General features: G+C 35.9%; 1 protein-coding gene across 1 annotated transcript; it reads right to left on the minus strand.

The window, feature by feature from the left end:
- Nucleotides 1-1,031: 1,031 nt before the first annotated feature.
- map6b (microtubule-associated protein 6b) lies at nucleotides 1,032-14,265 on the minus strand. The gene is made up of 3 exons (XM_051130099.1): nucleotides 12,789-14,265; nucleotides 10,888-11,104; nucleotides 1,032-2,490 (listed from the first exon to the last, which is right to left on the minus strand). Exons 1-3 carry the CDS (start codon nucleotides 13,505-13,507, stop codon nucleotides 2,284-2,286), a joined length of 1,143 nt encoding a protein of 380 aa, XP_050986056.1. The 5' UTR covers nucleotides 13,508-14,265; the 3' UTR covers nucleotides 1,032-2,283.
- Between the last annotated feature and the right edge of the window lie 2,490 nt (nucleotides 14,266-16,755).

The following is a 16,755-nucleotide window of genomic DNA, read 5'->3' on the forward strand; positions in this document are numbered from 1 at the left end:
AGCAGATGCTTTCCAGATCAAGTGATCTTTAACAGACATTTTGCAGACGTATGTGTGCTATCTGGGTATTCTACCCTGATAGCACACATACAGTACATCACAGAGACGTCTATTTGACATCTGCATTTACATCTGCAAGACGTATTTTTTGAGTGTTTGCTCATCTGCAATACATCAATTGGACGTTTCCCATCAGATGACAAATAAACGTCTTTAAGATGTTTATGATTTAGAATGTATGTAAAACTGACATCTTACAGATGTCTGTCAGATGTTTGTACACAGCAGATGCTTTCCAGATCAAGAGATCTTGCAGATGTACATGTGCTATCTGGGTAGCGATATCGGAAGTTTTACCATTTCACTCCTTTTGCGGTATTTCTTATGCCGGAAGCCCAAATCCACTACAGTTTTATAAATAATACTGTTTCTGTATCACAGAATGTAGTTTTAAAAGTTTTTTAGGTGAGAACGTTCTTGTTTAGAATACAAATATGCGGTTTGTTAATAAAGGTAACGTCTATTTGAAAACTGACTTGATGTTTTTGGAGATGTGAGCTCCAGGGTGTCATCAGCTGTTCAGAGCTCATGAACCCGCTAAGAGCAGCCTTACCTCGGCCAGTTCTTCTGGAATTTTCTGCTGGCTCTGATGTCTCTATAGTGGTAAAACATGATACAATTAGTATATAGAGCAAAAAAATCTAAATATTGAGAAAATCGCCTTTAAAGTTGTCCAAATGAAGTTCTTAGCAATGCATATTACTAATCAAAAATTAAGTTTTGATATATTTACAGTAGAACATGCATAACATATCTTTATGGAACAGGAAAAATCAATGATTTTGACCCATACAATGTATTGTTGGCTATTGCTACAAATATACCAGTGCTATTTATAACTGGTTTTGTGGTCCAAGGTCACAACTAATTACAGTTTCCCATTTATTAAAATATTTGAATTACATGAGGCAATTTTCCATTAAAATACGATGCTACAAGATTTCAAAGTCACAAACCACACCACAGATGTATTGCTTTAATGATTTTAATCAGTTTCATTCAATGCAAGCTCACAACACAAGCACATCACACTTAGAATTACCACTTGGACATCTGATGGCCCTATGTTGCTCAATATACAGGCACTACTGTTATGGAAAGCATAGCTTGAGGATAGCACCTAGAATGGTGTGCACAGCACGTGTAGGACAACCCAGGAGGAGCTCGGGACCAAGAGGCTGTAGATTTACACTGAGAGGGCTCTCACCCCTCCAGACCAGATCAGATCAGAATGATGATTAACATACAGATGACTATGACGGGCATGCTTCTGTCTGTCAACCACATGGACCCCAGCTGTATGCTTAGCAGCATTCTTCCCAATTCAATCATCCGTATTACAGCATATGCAAAGAAAGCAGGCAGTTTTAGGTTTACATCAGCAAATTCTCTTAGTACATAGCATGATGCATATGAGAGCACATCTGAACGTTGCTTTATTGAGAGCAGAGCGAGCTAAGCGTAAATATGTCTCCATAGCATAATGCTCTACACTACAAGGTAACAATAACACTTTAAGAGAGACCATGCCTCAATTTGTTTTAAAAAGAACTTAAATACTCATTTTGACTCTTAAAAGTAAAGCTGGATCGTGTTCACTGGTTAAACATGGTGCTCTTGTGGACTCGTAAGGCTCCTAACTGCTAATTTCAGGTGTAACACTGTCACACAATCTTTAAACATGCAGTTTGAGATGTTAAGACGTTCTCGTGTTCGGTGTTGATTGTTTGTGAGCAATACAATATCGTTATAATCCAAATGTGTGGTGACAAATGCAGTGCTATCTAATTATAGTGGTCCATATACCTCAAATGAAGTCCATTTTACATTAGATTGCTTGAAAGAAAAGACCATTATTGTTTGCTGTAAATATCTTTCAATGCAACATAAAGCAAAAACCTTATCTTGTTTAATAAGGCATATGGCCATTTGCTTAGAGGCAGCATGCAACAAGGATCTGTGAATCATCTTTGCCACAGAGAAAGCTAGTGATGTATATGGAAAGTGAGCAGACGCGGGGCGAAAGCAAAGATCGATTCATAATAGACTGGACAGTGGCCACACAGTCAAGACAAATCAAGCAGACAAGCCTTGATCCACTACAATACGTAGGTAAAGATGCCATCAGAGTCGGGCCATTAGAGTAAGGTCATGAACAAGGGGATGAGAGTCCTCTATTCCGTATTATAGCCTCCTCAACCCCCCCTAAACACAAAAGTGCACTTAATCTTTCGCCTCGGCTAGTCTGTTGATCATTTCTTTGCTTTTCTTGGTGACCCCTCCCTCTGGCTTTGGCTCCTGGTTGCTCACTGAGGTTTTCTTCTTGGCAGCTTGACTCCCAGCGATTGGCTTCTCCTTTGCTTTTTTCACTGTTTTGCTATGGCTTGTTGTCTTTTTTGGCTTGGAAAGTGATATATTATGCCTCTCCACCTACAGGAAGAAAAATTGAGACATTTTGGTGCATTATTCCAAACTGCAAAACAGAACGCATGAACAAATCTCTATTATATGGGCCATTCTACAGAATTGGTGCAAACTGCTGTCCCACAACCAAAAATCACATTTAAAAAGCATTCAAGTATTCAAATATTAGATGTTTATTAAGATCCTTCTATTATCTATTGAAACCCACAATAATAGTAAGCTTAATATATATAAAATCATCATTTATTTCAATTGGGAGGTGGCTGTCCCGTACCCTAACCCCTAAATTTCTTGGTAAAAAGTAAATTATGAAACTTTATGTAAAATAAATATGCCCCGCATTTTTCATGTCACTACCGAAACACTGTATGTTTTAGTCCATTGGCTGAGACTGATTTTAACTAAACCCATACATTTACGATCAGAAAATATTCCTGTGTCCCCCTCTCTCATAGCCACAAGGTGCGAGTAGATAGGTCTCATCATTTTGAGGTAAATGTGTTTAAAAGTCTTAAAAATTCTGTGTGTAACTTTAAGGAACATCACTACCAAAACACCTTTTTTTCTATAATTAAGTGCGCTTTTTTGGGAGTTATTTCATAACATTTAGTTTTTATATGTGTACTACTGTTCAGAACTGTGATAGCTAACCATGTGCTGATTAGCATCTTTGAGCTAGGTTCAAAAGTATCTAAAATTGCCACTACCAAAACATTTGGTGAAGTTTTGGTAGTGACATCATTCATTTCCTTGTGCGTTATCTCATAAAATTGTCACTACCGAAACAGTCACGACCAAAACATGTCATCATTTCTTCAGCAGTAACAAAACGGAACACATAATCCTCATATTTGGGGGAAATAAACAAAATTTGAGTACAGTTATGCAATTTTACTTTGTGTTTTAGTATGTTTTAGTAGTGTTTAGTATGTGAGCTAAAATTTTGTAATGTGATATGGTCGCTACCAAAGCATTACTGTCACTACCGAAAATGTGATGTCACTACTGAAATGTGGGATGTTTTGTCAAAAATAAAGTATACTGAATTATAAACTAAGATGTTATGATGGTTTTCGGTTTAATGTAAATTCATACTATTGAATCCTTAATTTTGAAATCAATATGATCAACGTTTTGCCTTTTACAACGAAAAATTGGATTCAAAATACAACCAATCTTATAAATTACATTTGAAATATTGTTAAAAATAATTTTTTTATGGATTAACCTCAATATAACCCTTCTAATTAAATTATTATTACTGTGTTTTGTTTGGGGAGAGGATAAATATTCCAAAACTTTATGAAAATACAATATTAACTGCATAATTACTAGAAAAGTGAACCTTGGATTTTATAAAATTTGCATACATACAAAATTTGTGGAAAAAGACATTTTTTTCAAGACATTTCCAACTCTGACTCTGGAACAATTCTGTAGAATGGCCCATATATTTAACTGGTATATGTTATATAATATTATACATTTTACTGTTCCTGTTTGTTTTTAAAAATAAACATAGAAATAAAAATGCTTTATTACTTTTACCATATACACTACAATTCAAAAGTCTGGGGCTAGTCAGAAAAAATATATAATTGAAAAAACAATGATTTCTAGAGAATCACATGGCACTTGAGACTGAAGTAATAACTGCTGAAAATACAGCTTTGCACCACAGGAATAAATTGCATTTTAAAATATATTCAAATAGAAAACAGTTACTTATAATAACAATAATATTTCAGATTATTACAGTTTTTTCTGTATTTTTGATCAAATAAATGCAACCTTGGTGGGCATTAAATACTTATTTCAAATATCTTTCCAACTCCAAGCTTTTGAACAGTAGTGTAGTGTAGTTTGTCATTTTTACCCACAAACCTGGTAAGTACCATACAGTTAGAAAACAAATGTGTGTAATTTACAGTAGAAACACGATCACTGGCCCTCCAGTGCAAAATGATGCCCAAAAAAAAAATATTTGAAAATGTGAATCACATTTAAATTAGTATTGTGGCATCCAAGTTAGTATCTCATGACAGAAATACGTGTTAGGATGTGATTTTCGGGCCTTATTGAATGTGCTAAATGCAGATGACGTGTTTAAAACAAGAGGTGATTTGTTCTGCATACTCAAAAAAAGAGATGCAGTTAGTTTCGATGACAGCTTGTATGTAAGCCAAGTATTTTAAAGCAAATTATCAAAATTTGTCACAAAGGTTTATATATATTACATATATAATATGTGACTAGTTTACCTATACTTTCCAACTATGGAACATTTCTGCTATTTTGCAAGGTTTGTAGTAATGTTACGCTTCATTCAAATGCCTTGCACAATAGCGTGATCGCAGTGATCAATGTGAGCTTAGTTTTGATACTAATGGAGTGCAGCCCTATTAGTATCTTTTGGCACTTAAACACTTCTAATCCACGTTTCAGAAGCCAGTAACCTTGCGTAAATCATTTGTATTCAGGAAGCCAGATAGAGCCCCCTCTTGATAGTGAAGATACTATTGTTTCATGCAAAAGAAAAAAAGCATAGTGTTCGGCAAATCCTCATTGTGAAGAGGATTTAATCAGAATCGGTCCCACTGAGGATCTCCGTGATGGTGCAGCTGTATGGTGAAATACTCTAGATCCATGCTGTCCAAAAGAATCACTGAACACACCTGACTACAGAACAGAGCTGCTGTCACTGTCAGAACAGTCCTATGAGAGTGAGAGAGGGAGGGGCTACATCAACACATTACATGCACATCAACACTAGAAAACTGTCCTCGTTTTAACATATTTGCTCTTACATTGAAAGGAACATTTTGACCAAAAATTTAAATTCAATTACTTATTCACCCTTAAGTTGTTCCAAACCCGTACTACTTTCTTCTGTGGAACATATTTTGAAGAAGAAACCTTAAATGGATAGTTCACAGAAAAATGAAAATTCTGTCATTAATTACTTCGTGTCATTCTAAACTCACAGGACCTTCATTCATCTTCAGAACACAAATAAGATATTTTTGATGGAATCCGAGAGCTTTCTGACCCTCAATAGACAGCAGTGAAACTGACATGTTCAAGGCCCAGAAAAGTAGTAAGGACATCATTAAAATAGTCCATGTGACATCAGTGGTTCAACCGTAATTTGAAAGCTATGAGAATACTTTTTTTGCACAAAGAAAACAAAAATAATAACTTCATTTAATAATTTCTTCTCATTTGTGTCAATGCATGCGTGTGGTGCTGCTGACGCAGAAGCCGGCATTTTGTCTCAGAAAACCATGTCCTCAGGTGTGACACCATATCCTGATTTTAAATTGGCCAATTCCAAAGAAAACTTTGATTAGTTGAAGGACCCCATTCATGATCATGTTACTGAAGCCGTCTGTCAAGCCCATGATATGCGCACATGGTCAGTTTTTGTCTCAGTTTGTTTTTGAACCAAGTGTTATGTTTTGTTGTCCTTTGGTGTGACACCCCTAAATTATATTTTTTAATTAAAAACTGTATATTAAACTACATAAGCATGGAAAATTGTGCAGATGTGTCCTGCTTACTGCTAATGACAGGTTAGTTCAGAATAGCAAAGTCATTAATTGACAGAAAAGGCTGAAACGTCCTTTGGTGTGACGCCTGTACTTTCACACCACAGGACAAAGATGTCACTCCAGAGGACATAGAGTATTTTAAATAATTAAGTAAGATTTGTTTAACTCCTTTTAAGGCGAGACACTGCAGGTGAATAGGGTAAAACAATTAACAAATAGTTATCACCTAACTTTGATTACATTGATAATTGCAAACAGTTTTTGTAGTACAAGTTTTCCAAAATGTTAGGTTTAAATATGCAAATGAGGTGTTATTTAATTAAACGTGCTAATTTGCATAAATGTCTAGTACAAAATCTAAACACAGGATAAAGTCAGTTTTAAAATTCTTGTTTATTTTTTTGACATATTAAAGTCAAATGTTTTTACAGAGGGAACTTTGGTTATCTCATTTTTGTCACTCTATACTTATGAAAATACTTAGAACAGACAGGACAATTTTTGGGGGAATAAAATGTTGTATATTATCTAGCAAACTACATATGAACAAATCCCTCTGTAAAAACCTTCAGGACATAGGCAGGAATAAAAATGTAAAGTTTGGTGTGTGTAAGTGATACTGAAGTGGAGATTTATGGCTCAGTGTAGACGAAAAAACTCATTTTGAGAAAATGGCCTTTAAAAATATGTACAGTAATTGATATCTATTGACACAATTAGATAAAGTGCTATAAAAGAAACACTTAACGGTGTCTTTTGGATGTTTTCTTTCCACTAGTCTGAAAAAACACTTTATGAGAAACCAAAATGCCCAAAATCTCAAACTTGACAGGTGCAAATGCAATAATTAAATTAATGAAGCCATTTTCTGTTGTTTTTGCAGAAAACTTGTACTGTTATAAAATGTCATGAAAATAAGTATAAAATGTGACACTTTGTTTTGTGGAAGAGAGACAGAAAATGAACAGGGATCCACTAGAAGGGAGGAGATCCTAAGAAAACGATGCAGAAAGTAAATAGAATCAAAATGATGCCTTAAAAAGAGTAGCTATACCATTTTAAAAGAATTCATTTACATATTAATGAATGTAGTTTGAATACCAATCATATTTAGCAGCAGGGGGGCTATAGAAGAGTTTCAGGAACATACTGATTGACTACAAGACTGAATTTTGTTGATGAAAATTATTTTGTTTTGTTCAAAAACATGTTGATATTGTTTGTATCAAAATTAAACTTTCTTTCTCCTCTGACATGTTCAAAATTAAGTAGAAATACTTCAATAACTACTATTTCTGTCCTTTAGTGTGACATAATGTCCTATGGTGTGACACACATAAAAGAACCACAGATTTGTTTTTATCTCAAAATACCTTAAAAATAAAAAGTATTGCAACATGGAGATATAAATATCACTCATCTTAAAATGGTATAATTTTCAGCAGTTTTGAGTGGATGACAGCAAAGTTTGTCTTGTTGTCAATGTTTTCCTTGACTTGTCCAACAAGTCATGGGGAAAAATGTTTATTAGAATTTCATATTAAATAACACTATATGAAAATAAGTGTCTAACAATGAAGATAAATCTATCTCATACTATTTGTATATTATTAGTTTTTCTTCATTTTTGCTATGTCACACCATATGACAAATCCATGGTACAGTTCAGAATAAGTTCAGTTAAGAATTGACTAAGTTAGTGACCTTTTATATTTTCTCAAAGATTTGAGAAATCAGACTTCACTTCAAATCAGACTTCACAACAATTAATACATTTTTTACTGCCTATTTGTCAACAACCCATATTCTGGTTTAAATAAGTAAGGCTGGGCAAAAAATTGCAAGTCATCCTCTCTCTCAAAATCTTTAGATGTTTACAAAAACTGTTTTATATACAGCGTGGATCTTCTTCTGCTTGAAAACATGATGCAGCACATCCGGGTTTTACGTCAGAAGGCCAGTTCCTGCGTCAGCAGCGTCACACACGTTATGATACTCTTGTGAATGCACATTGAAGACTGATTAAAGAAATAAAGTTATTTTTGTTTTCTTTGCAGACAAAAATTATTCTCGTAGCTTTATAACATTAAGATTGAACCACTGATGTCACATGGACTATTTTAACGATGTTCTTACTACCTTTTTGGGCCTTGACTGTGTCAGTTTCATTGCTGTCTATGCAGGGTCAGAAAGCTCTCGAATTTCATTGAAAATATCTTAATTTGTGTTTTGAAGATGAACAAGGGTCTTATGGTTTGGAACGACATGAGGGTGACTAATTAATGACAGAATTTTCATTTTTGGGTGAGCTATCCCTTATTTCTAGAAATTTTAATTTTTTACTTAATATTTGAAATGTTCTAATTAAAGTATGATAACGAGTAAGAATGCTTCTGTAATAAAGCCCCTGATGTCCCATTTGTGAACAAATCATTCTTTTAAAGAAACAGTCCACCCAAAAATTTAAATTTACTCACCCACTGGCCATCCATGATTTAGACGATTTTTTAAAAATTTCAACAGCTTTGGAGTTTCTTACAAATGCAGTTTTTCACTTCAGAAGACACTAATGGACTGGAGACTTGTGGGACTTGTGGTTTATTGTGATGTTTTTATCAGCCGTGACTCTCATTAGACACGTTTCCATTTCAGATTTGCGCAAATCTTTGGCGATATTTTATAAATGTCGATAAAGTATTGCGAAATGACAACGTTTCCAGTACAGATTTGCGCAAATCTTTGGCGATATTTTATAATTATCGATAAATGACAACGTTTCCAGTAACCGATGTTGTGCGACTAAAACGTTATTTGTTCCTCTCGCGTTAAGTCATGGCAACGGTTTTTGGTGGGATTTGGACGGATTTTGGCCTTATTTAATCGAAAGAGGCGTATGCGTGTATCTTTACAGAAGCAGCAAGGACAGCCGCTTTAGAAACGTGTGCGGTGCTGCTGATATAAACATAACATCAGCTCCGGTGACCACGTCGGAGCCGTTACACGCCGCAGATGTGTGCAGCATACACAATCTAAGCATTAATATCAGGGAAAGCCTCTTATACTTGAGAACGGCTACGTATGAAGTGTTTCTTGGAGTTTATAGTATATTGAAGAATGATCATATGACTTTTTGCATGTGCCATGTGACCTGTAAATGCGAAAAAAGCTGTTTCCATTGCAGTTTTGCAAAATATTCCTTTTTCGAATTGCCTGAAAAAAACACCTCATGCGAGCGTAAAAACTTTTTTTGCGATATATGGTAGGGCTGCATGATATATCGTATGCGATATCCTTGCGCATTTTGTCATTAAAGCCGGTTCTGTAATCAGCAGTAAATCTCCATCACGTGCGTGCTTTCAGATAGAGCAGTGTCAATATACAGAGCCGTAATTCACCGACAAGCTGCGCAAAACCACACAGACAATATCACTGATCTTATACATCGATATTATCAAATCACGCTGCCATAACAAAGTTGCTTGCGTAGCTTCTCGGTGAACTACGGCGTAAATGATGCTAAATCTGAAAGCACGAGTAAATACCAGATTTAATAACATCTTTTTACTTAAAACTCACTTCATAACTTTATAACTTATTGAAATAAATCCTTCTGTGAGATGTTGTGGCTTCTTACACAGAATAAAGCACGCAAAATATTTTATAGCATTCTAAGCAGTAATAGAAGCAATGTCAAATAGCACTGCATTATTATATGCTGTATTATAATGGAAATTGTAATAAGAAGTCAGATCTTCTTCGTGCATATTTGGAGTTTCCGCGCGAGAGCACCCTCTGGTGATTTACTACTGATCACAGAACCGTGCTCCACTGACAAGATGCGCACATGAATATCGCAGCTTTTCTTAATATCGATTGCGGTACTGTCGCGATTTATCGTGCAGCCCTAATATATGGGAGTTTTTGCGAAATTGACGCGTTTCCATTAGGCGTATTTTAAATTCGCAATTTAAATTTGCGCATCTTGAAGGGTAATGGAAATGCGCCTATTGTGACGGCACCCATTCACTGCAAAGGATCCATTGGTGAGCAAGTGATACAATGCTAATTTTCTCCAGTCTATTTTGATTTTTTTAAATTTTTTTTGGCCTTTTATTAGATAGGAAGGTAGAGAGCAGACAGGAAAGTACTGGGTGGAGAGAGGGGGGGTGGGATCAACAAGAACCTCGAAACGGGATTCAAACTCAGGTCGCTGCCAGTACAGTTGTGCTATAGGTCAGTGGACTAACCACAAGGCTATCGGCGCCTACCCCCAATCTGTTCTGATGACTAAACAAACTCATCTACATCTTAGATGACCTTGAGGGTGGGTCAATTTTTAGCTAATTTTCAATTTTGGGTGAACTAATCCTTAAAGTCGGATCTTGATCCACTTCAGTGATTCAAATTTTGAAAATGAAAAAAAGTTTAGGTTGAAATACTAAAATTACTACAACTAAATTTGAAACAAAAATGACAAAAAAATAAAATTATAGAATTTTTCACAAAACACTAATAAAAATGACAGAAGCACATTCAAATTACAGATTAAAATGAAAATGGAAACTGTAATAGCTTACAAATAATACTAAATTAACAATGCATGGAATGTTATGAGGGTAAACAAATGGATGAACTCAGAATTGATAGCATTAGACTGACAGATACTGGAGCCCCGTATTAATGAAAAATTCATACTCTTGTGTTACACTTTCATCACTACAGTGTAATTAAGTTTCTGATGATGATCATATATGAAATTATTCATTGCATCACTACGGTAATAAAACAGTACATTATAGTTCAACAAATTGCATGATCGGTCATAAACCGATGACCTGAGAAAGCACCCTACCTTGCTGGACTCTTTGCTCGGTTCACTGTACAGGCTTCGTATCCGACGGCGCTCCAGCAGCTTGTTGTCTGTGGCCTGAGGTTTGGCCTGCTCTCCTTTAAAGGTGGCACTGTAACTGGTCTCCAGGCTGGTCTTCTCCTCCACTAGGAGTTTGTACTGAGATTTCGCTTTGATGGGTTTCACTGGTTTGACATCTCTATAAGCCTTGAACTCCGTTCTGGAGGAACAAAGAGATTAAACTTAATCATACATACACCTAAGTGTAGGGAAATCAAAAATGATTTATGCTTCACTGAAGACCAAAACCAGTAACCTGACAAACGATAACAGATCAGCAACCATGTGGCAATATGTACTTTATTTAGATGGCATCTAAAGTTGTGGCTCTGACCTATTTTAAGAGAGTAAAGTCAATATTCAGCATAATTACTCAGCCAAAACAGACGCCTTGTAAAGAAATCAGGACAAACTAATTGGGACATTGAGGTGCATCTGTTGTATTACAACTTTACGCAGAGTGAGTGTGCACAAAATGATCTGAAAGCCCAAGAATGACTCAACATTTTTTGGAGTAAAAAAGCCTTAGACACCCATAGAGAGGAAATTGCACTGGTGGCTTGACACATGACTAGATCTAAATCTTTCCTTATATCTGTGTTTAGACAAGGTTCATTAATCTTGTTTCAGAGATTACATTAGCTGCTGTGATCTAATATACTGAATCTATATAGTCTTGATTGTATGTCAACATAGAAAAGTCCCCAGTAATCAGATGAGGGTTTTTCTAGGACCAGTAAAATTGATCAATTTTATCATTTCGTGCTAATCAGGAAATATTTACCAGCTAACATATATGGATTTTATGAGTAATATAGTATACTTAATTATTAATATATTTATGTTAAAATTTAAGGTGTACTTTGAGTAAATATATTAGGTGAAAGAGGTTCAGATGACAAAAACGTTTGTGAATTTGTGCATTTTAATGTGTTTGAAAGACAAAAGCCTTCTAAAGACATCATCAGTAGTTGATACAATATTGAAACACTTCTTAAACCTAAAATGATTTTTGTAAATCAGTGGTCAAATGCCATGTCGCCATCTGATTAATGACTGATCTTTGTGTGACTGCCCACACAGCTTTTCTGAATGTATATAAGCAGTAGGCGTAGAAGAAAATTTAAAAGTTTAAAAAGAGGAATTAGTGAGAATGAATAAATTATGAATACATTTTGCTATTGTATATACAATATGTAATCATGTAATCCATAAAAAAGCAACTGTAGTCTGATTACGAGTATTTTAAAATGCAATTTAAATTACAAGTACTTAATTTCTGGAATCTGATTATGTAATCAAGATTGCATGTAATTTGTTGGTAGATGTTGGAAATTACAAATTTCTGTTAACCAGTGAATGCTAACAAATGCATATCAACTTGACATAGTCACCACTAGTAAGGTACTACTAAACATATTGTAAAAACTTTAATTTGCTGTAAAGTTGCTTTGCAACAATATGTATCGTGAAAGGCTCTATACAAATAAATTTGAATTGAATATGGCTTCTGTAGGTTCTCTATAGGTTCTTTTTTGCAACAACAACAACAACCTTTTCAGAATGTTGCATGGAGTTTTTGTGAGAAAACATATATATTTATTTTTATAACCATAAACCAACCTTACCAGGATGTTCTTGGAACCAAAAATTGTTAGCTGCATGGGAAGCAGCCAGTCCCACCAATCTCAAAACAGCTGGAAATTGTCCAATTAATATTATTTTAATATCTATTAATATTTTTCTGAAATTTTATCTCACTAGCAGAGCTAGTTAGAGCGGGATTTCTTGACAATGACAGTTATTAACTACATAAAAATGAAGCAGATTTGTCATATATTTACCTATATGAACTTCCAGATGTGACTTCCTCCTTAATCTGCCTGTTGAGAGCATCTGCAGCCGACCTCCTCTTTCCCTCCACCGCAACACCTTGCTCCATTTTGATCCCCTCTGACACATTCTCTTTCTTGTCTACTTTCTTTCTCCTTTCTTTACTCTCTTTTTCGTGCTGTTTCTCTTCAATCTCACATTTTTCCACGCCGGTTTCAACCTCAGAAGTGGCCTGCTCCTGCTTGGAGAACTTGCTCTCAGCCTTACAGGGTGCAGCAGGAGTGGGTTTGGGAATCCATGGATGATCCCCTTTTTTCGGAATGGGCCACGGTTTGTAATCTTTCTGATACTGGGTCACGTTGTTGAAAGGGGCCTTCGACGGCTGGTACTCGTTTCTAGGTTTGCAGCTTCGCTCCGGACGCACGCTCCAGGCTTTAAAATCCTCCCGCATCACAGACGCGCCTGACCCATCTTGAGATGATGATGCTGCGGCATCAGCAGCGGCGTGAGTCGCTCTGGTCGACGCCTCTTGGTGAGCGCTATGGGCAGGCTGGGATTCTGTGATGACCGGCTTTTGTGAAATTAAGGGTTTGGGCTGAGGGTGCAGATGTTGCACCTCGGCCACATCTGAATACTTCGTGAAAACCAAAGGCACTGCAATGTCACCTTTGTCCAACTCACTCCAGAAGCGGTTGATGCAGCAAGCCCTGGTGATACAGGGCCATGCCATGATCGATAACGACGAGGCGAAGGCTTGAATCTAAAGAGAAACGATTCAGAAATGAAGACTAAAACGGATGCAATCAATTTTTTTCTATTAGAGCAGCAATGCTCTTTCCTTTAAATGTCCCTTCGGATGAGAGAAATCCTTCCAGAGTGTTGAAATTTCCCTGTATCGTAGCGGACGCGCTTGCGCACTTCTCTCAGCAGAGTAATTTCGATGTGCTTGTTTTCTCTCAGTTACAAACGCAAACTGAAGATTTCTTTATAGAAAAGACACCGTCCCGGCGACTTCATTGACAGCTGTTTGACAGGACACCGCCCCGGTTCCCGTGTTTCCTCGGAAAAGCGCTGGTGGTCTGCGGAGTGAACTATCACCTGCAGCCGTCAGCGTCTGGGCAGCATCGGGTGGAGACGCCGATCGTTTAACCATTTCAAGACTGTCACACATCCACATCCACCCACAAACCGCTACGTGATTCTGGAACTTGTTGATCTGAAGACCGGTTTGTTACATTGGCAACATCTATGACTAAGGGTCTAAGAGACATTGGTGTTTTTTTACAGAGTTAGCAACTATAAAAACATGCAGATATAACCTCCATAGCTGATACATACAATATATAAAGATAATATTCATATCGTATTATTAAGATTAAGACTGTCTTATAAAATCATATGCAAAGTTTGAATAAGTAACTAAATGATTCATGTTACAAAAAATGTGTAAGTAAAAGTATTATTAGCCTATGTATGTTAAATGACCCGCACACAAAAAACACACTTATATAAAAATATGTGAAATTATTATTGTAGGCTATTTGCAACTGTTTCATTGGTCTATTCAAAGAATTGTGCAAGTGCTGGAATTGTAAGGCAAACTTTCAAGGAATGTCTTTCAAATACATTTTTTTCCCAGTTTAATTTGAATGTATTTGAAAGATATTCCTTGAAAGTTTGCCTTACAATTCCAGCACTTGCACATTTGTGAATGCATGCATGCTTTTGAAATTTAGGGTGGATATTGGGACCCACCCTGCATGAATGAATTGCTATATCCACTTTCTTTTGTTCTTTTCATTCTTACATGTGTATAACATACCATCTAGTGGTGCCTGCAGTGATAGCAGTGGTACATGTGCATGTGTGCTGTGTGTTATATTGTGTAACCCATGGGGTGGGGCACATTTAGCTCAGTGCAGATATCCGGTGATGCTGCCAGTCCTCTGCATCTAACTGACGTTGCATCCACAATGCGTGGCCAACATGAAAAGTAATGCCTTATCCCAATTAAAACATCATGTCAGAATTTCCAGAAGCAGACTTGAAAGTGGCAAAAGTGATAAGTAATGAAAACCTGATATCATAAACCTTAGTGCAAGCTAATGGAGATTTTGGATGAGGGGATATATCATAAACACTCAGTCTGTTTGGCCTGCTGTTCAGTATCCTCAAATTTCCACTCTTTTGTCTTTTCCCTCTAATCAGTAGTGGGATGAAAAGTATGGCAACAGTGTACTTTTTGTTGTTTTTCTGTGCTATAAATTCACACGTAAGTGGATACAAACCCTTTTAAATCTGAGTTGTTACATCTGCAGCATCTCCTTGGTAATTTAATGTTTTGTACAATCTCATTAATAAATCTTTTTACTCTAATTGAACCCACCCATCTACACCAAAGTGTTTAAAAAGGCATGATTTTATATGAAAATACAAACTTGCAAATGCTGCTCTCTTGAGGAGCAAAGTGGAACTGACTCTAAATACAAAGAGCAACAGATGTTATTCATGCACTTTTTAACATCTCTTTTCAATTTCATTGAAGTATTTGGTAGTTGCATTGCAAACAGGTTTTACTGCATTTACGAAATATTTACTAAACATTATTAAAGACAGTGGTCTTGCTAAAGCCTTGGTGCTCACAAAAAAAAAAAAACTATATTTATTTGTCACCACATTGTGTAAACAAAGATACAATAGAAGACAATGCTGTCTGCATGAAGCAGTGCTGTGCATCTTTTGCATTTTCATGCAAAACAGCCTTTAGTTGGATTTACGGGAGTAAGACTAAAATGACTGGTTAAACAGGTTGTTGCTATTACTACCAATATGGATATGTGAACTTCCAATCAGTTTTAGTTTTTTATAGTAATAAATATGCTAATACAAAACTAAAGAGTAAATGGCAGCACTTAAGGTTTTGTTTGACACTAGATAAATACATTAGTTAACATGAACTAACCATGAAAAATACTTCTAAATCATTCAGTAATCATAATGCTAATTTCAATGTTTACTAAAACATTAAAATTAAAACATGTATCTGTACATATTATGAACCTATTAATATTTAATTGACTTAAGCTAACAAGAACTAGTGATGAAGAGTTGTATTTTTTTTTAAATAACGCTAACAATGATTAATAAACACTGTAGCAAATGTTTTGCTTATTTTTAATGCATTAATTAATGTAAACTAATGGGACCTATTTACAGCTAACAAATAATATAGCTATAATATAGCTATTTAGCAAGCATGTAGCCACCTAAATCAAAGATTTAAAAAGCATCTGCTTTGTGCAAACGTCTGACAGACGTTTGTAAGATGTCAGTTTTACATACATTCTAAATCATAAACATCTTTAAGACATCTAATAGACGTCTATTTGACTTCTGATAGGAAACGTCCAATAGACGTACTGCAGATGAGCAAACTACGTCTTGCAGATGTAAATGTAGACGTCAAATAGACGTCTACGAGATGTACGTGCTATCCAATCTTCCTAAAATTTTGCATGCTTGTGCTCACCAGGTTTCGTGAAGTTCAGAGTTTTTGTTTAGGCTTTAGGGTATATTTGGACAGGCCACTTTTCTAAACGACCCCATTATAGCTTCCCAAAGGGTAAATTTCAACCTTTTTTTGATAATTATTGACCTAGAGAGTCCAGAGAATTGCACTGAAGTGTTTTTTCCAGATTGAGCGAAAAACCTAGGACTAGGTTGCAAAAGTGGGGTTTTTTACATTTTTTCAATCGTTTAACAAACTGATTGACAGCAGTGGTTCTAGAGGCAAAGTTGTTCAGAATGAGGAGGTCTATCATATGATACAAATATCTCACACGTGTGAAAAACGCCCTTGAAAAATGCGTTATCTCCCCCCCAGTGGCTGATTCCTTTAAATTTCTCACAGACCTTTGGAGCCGTGAGTCAAACATGCCCATCGAGTTTTGTTCTGATCGACCTCTGTTAACCTTGTCT

The sequence above is a fragment of the Labeo rohita genome, chromosome 15, assembly GCF_022985175.1.
Source record: "Labeo rohita strain BAU-BD-2019 chromosome 15, IGBB_LRoh.1.0, whole genome shotgun sequence".
NCBI classification, from domain to species: Eukaryota; Metazoa; Chordata; class Actinopteri; order Cypriniformes; family Cyprinidae; genus Labeo; species Labeo rohita.

Excerpts from the sequence above, each read along its gene's own strand:
- map6b (XM_051130099.1), bottom strand. The coding sequence starts at position 13,507 with ATGGCATGGCCCTGTATCACCAGGGCTTGCTGCATCAACCGCTTCTGG. Across the intron at positions 11,105-12,788 it reads ACATCTGGAAGTTCATATAG|AACGGAGTTCAAGGCTTATA; the intron begins GTAAATATATGA and ends TTGTTCCTCCAG. Across the intron at positions 2,491-10,887 it reads CGAGCAAAGAGTCCAGCAAG|GTGGAGAGGCATAATATATC; the intron begins GTAGGGTGCTTT and ends TTCTTCCTGTAG.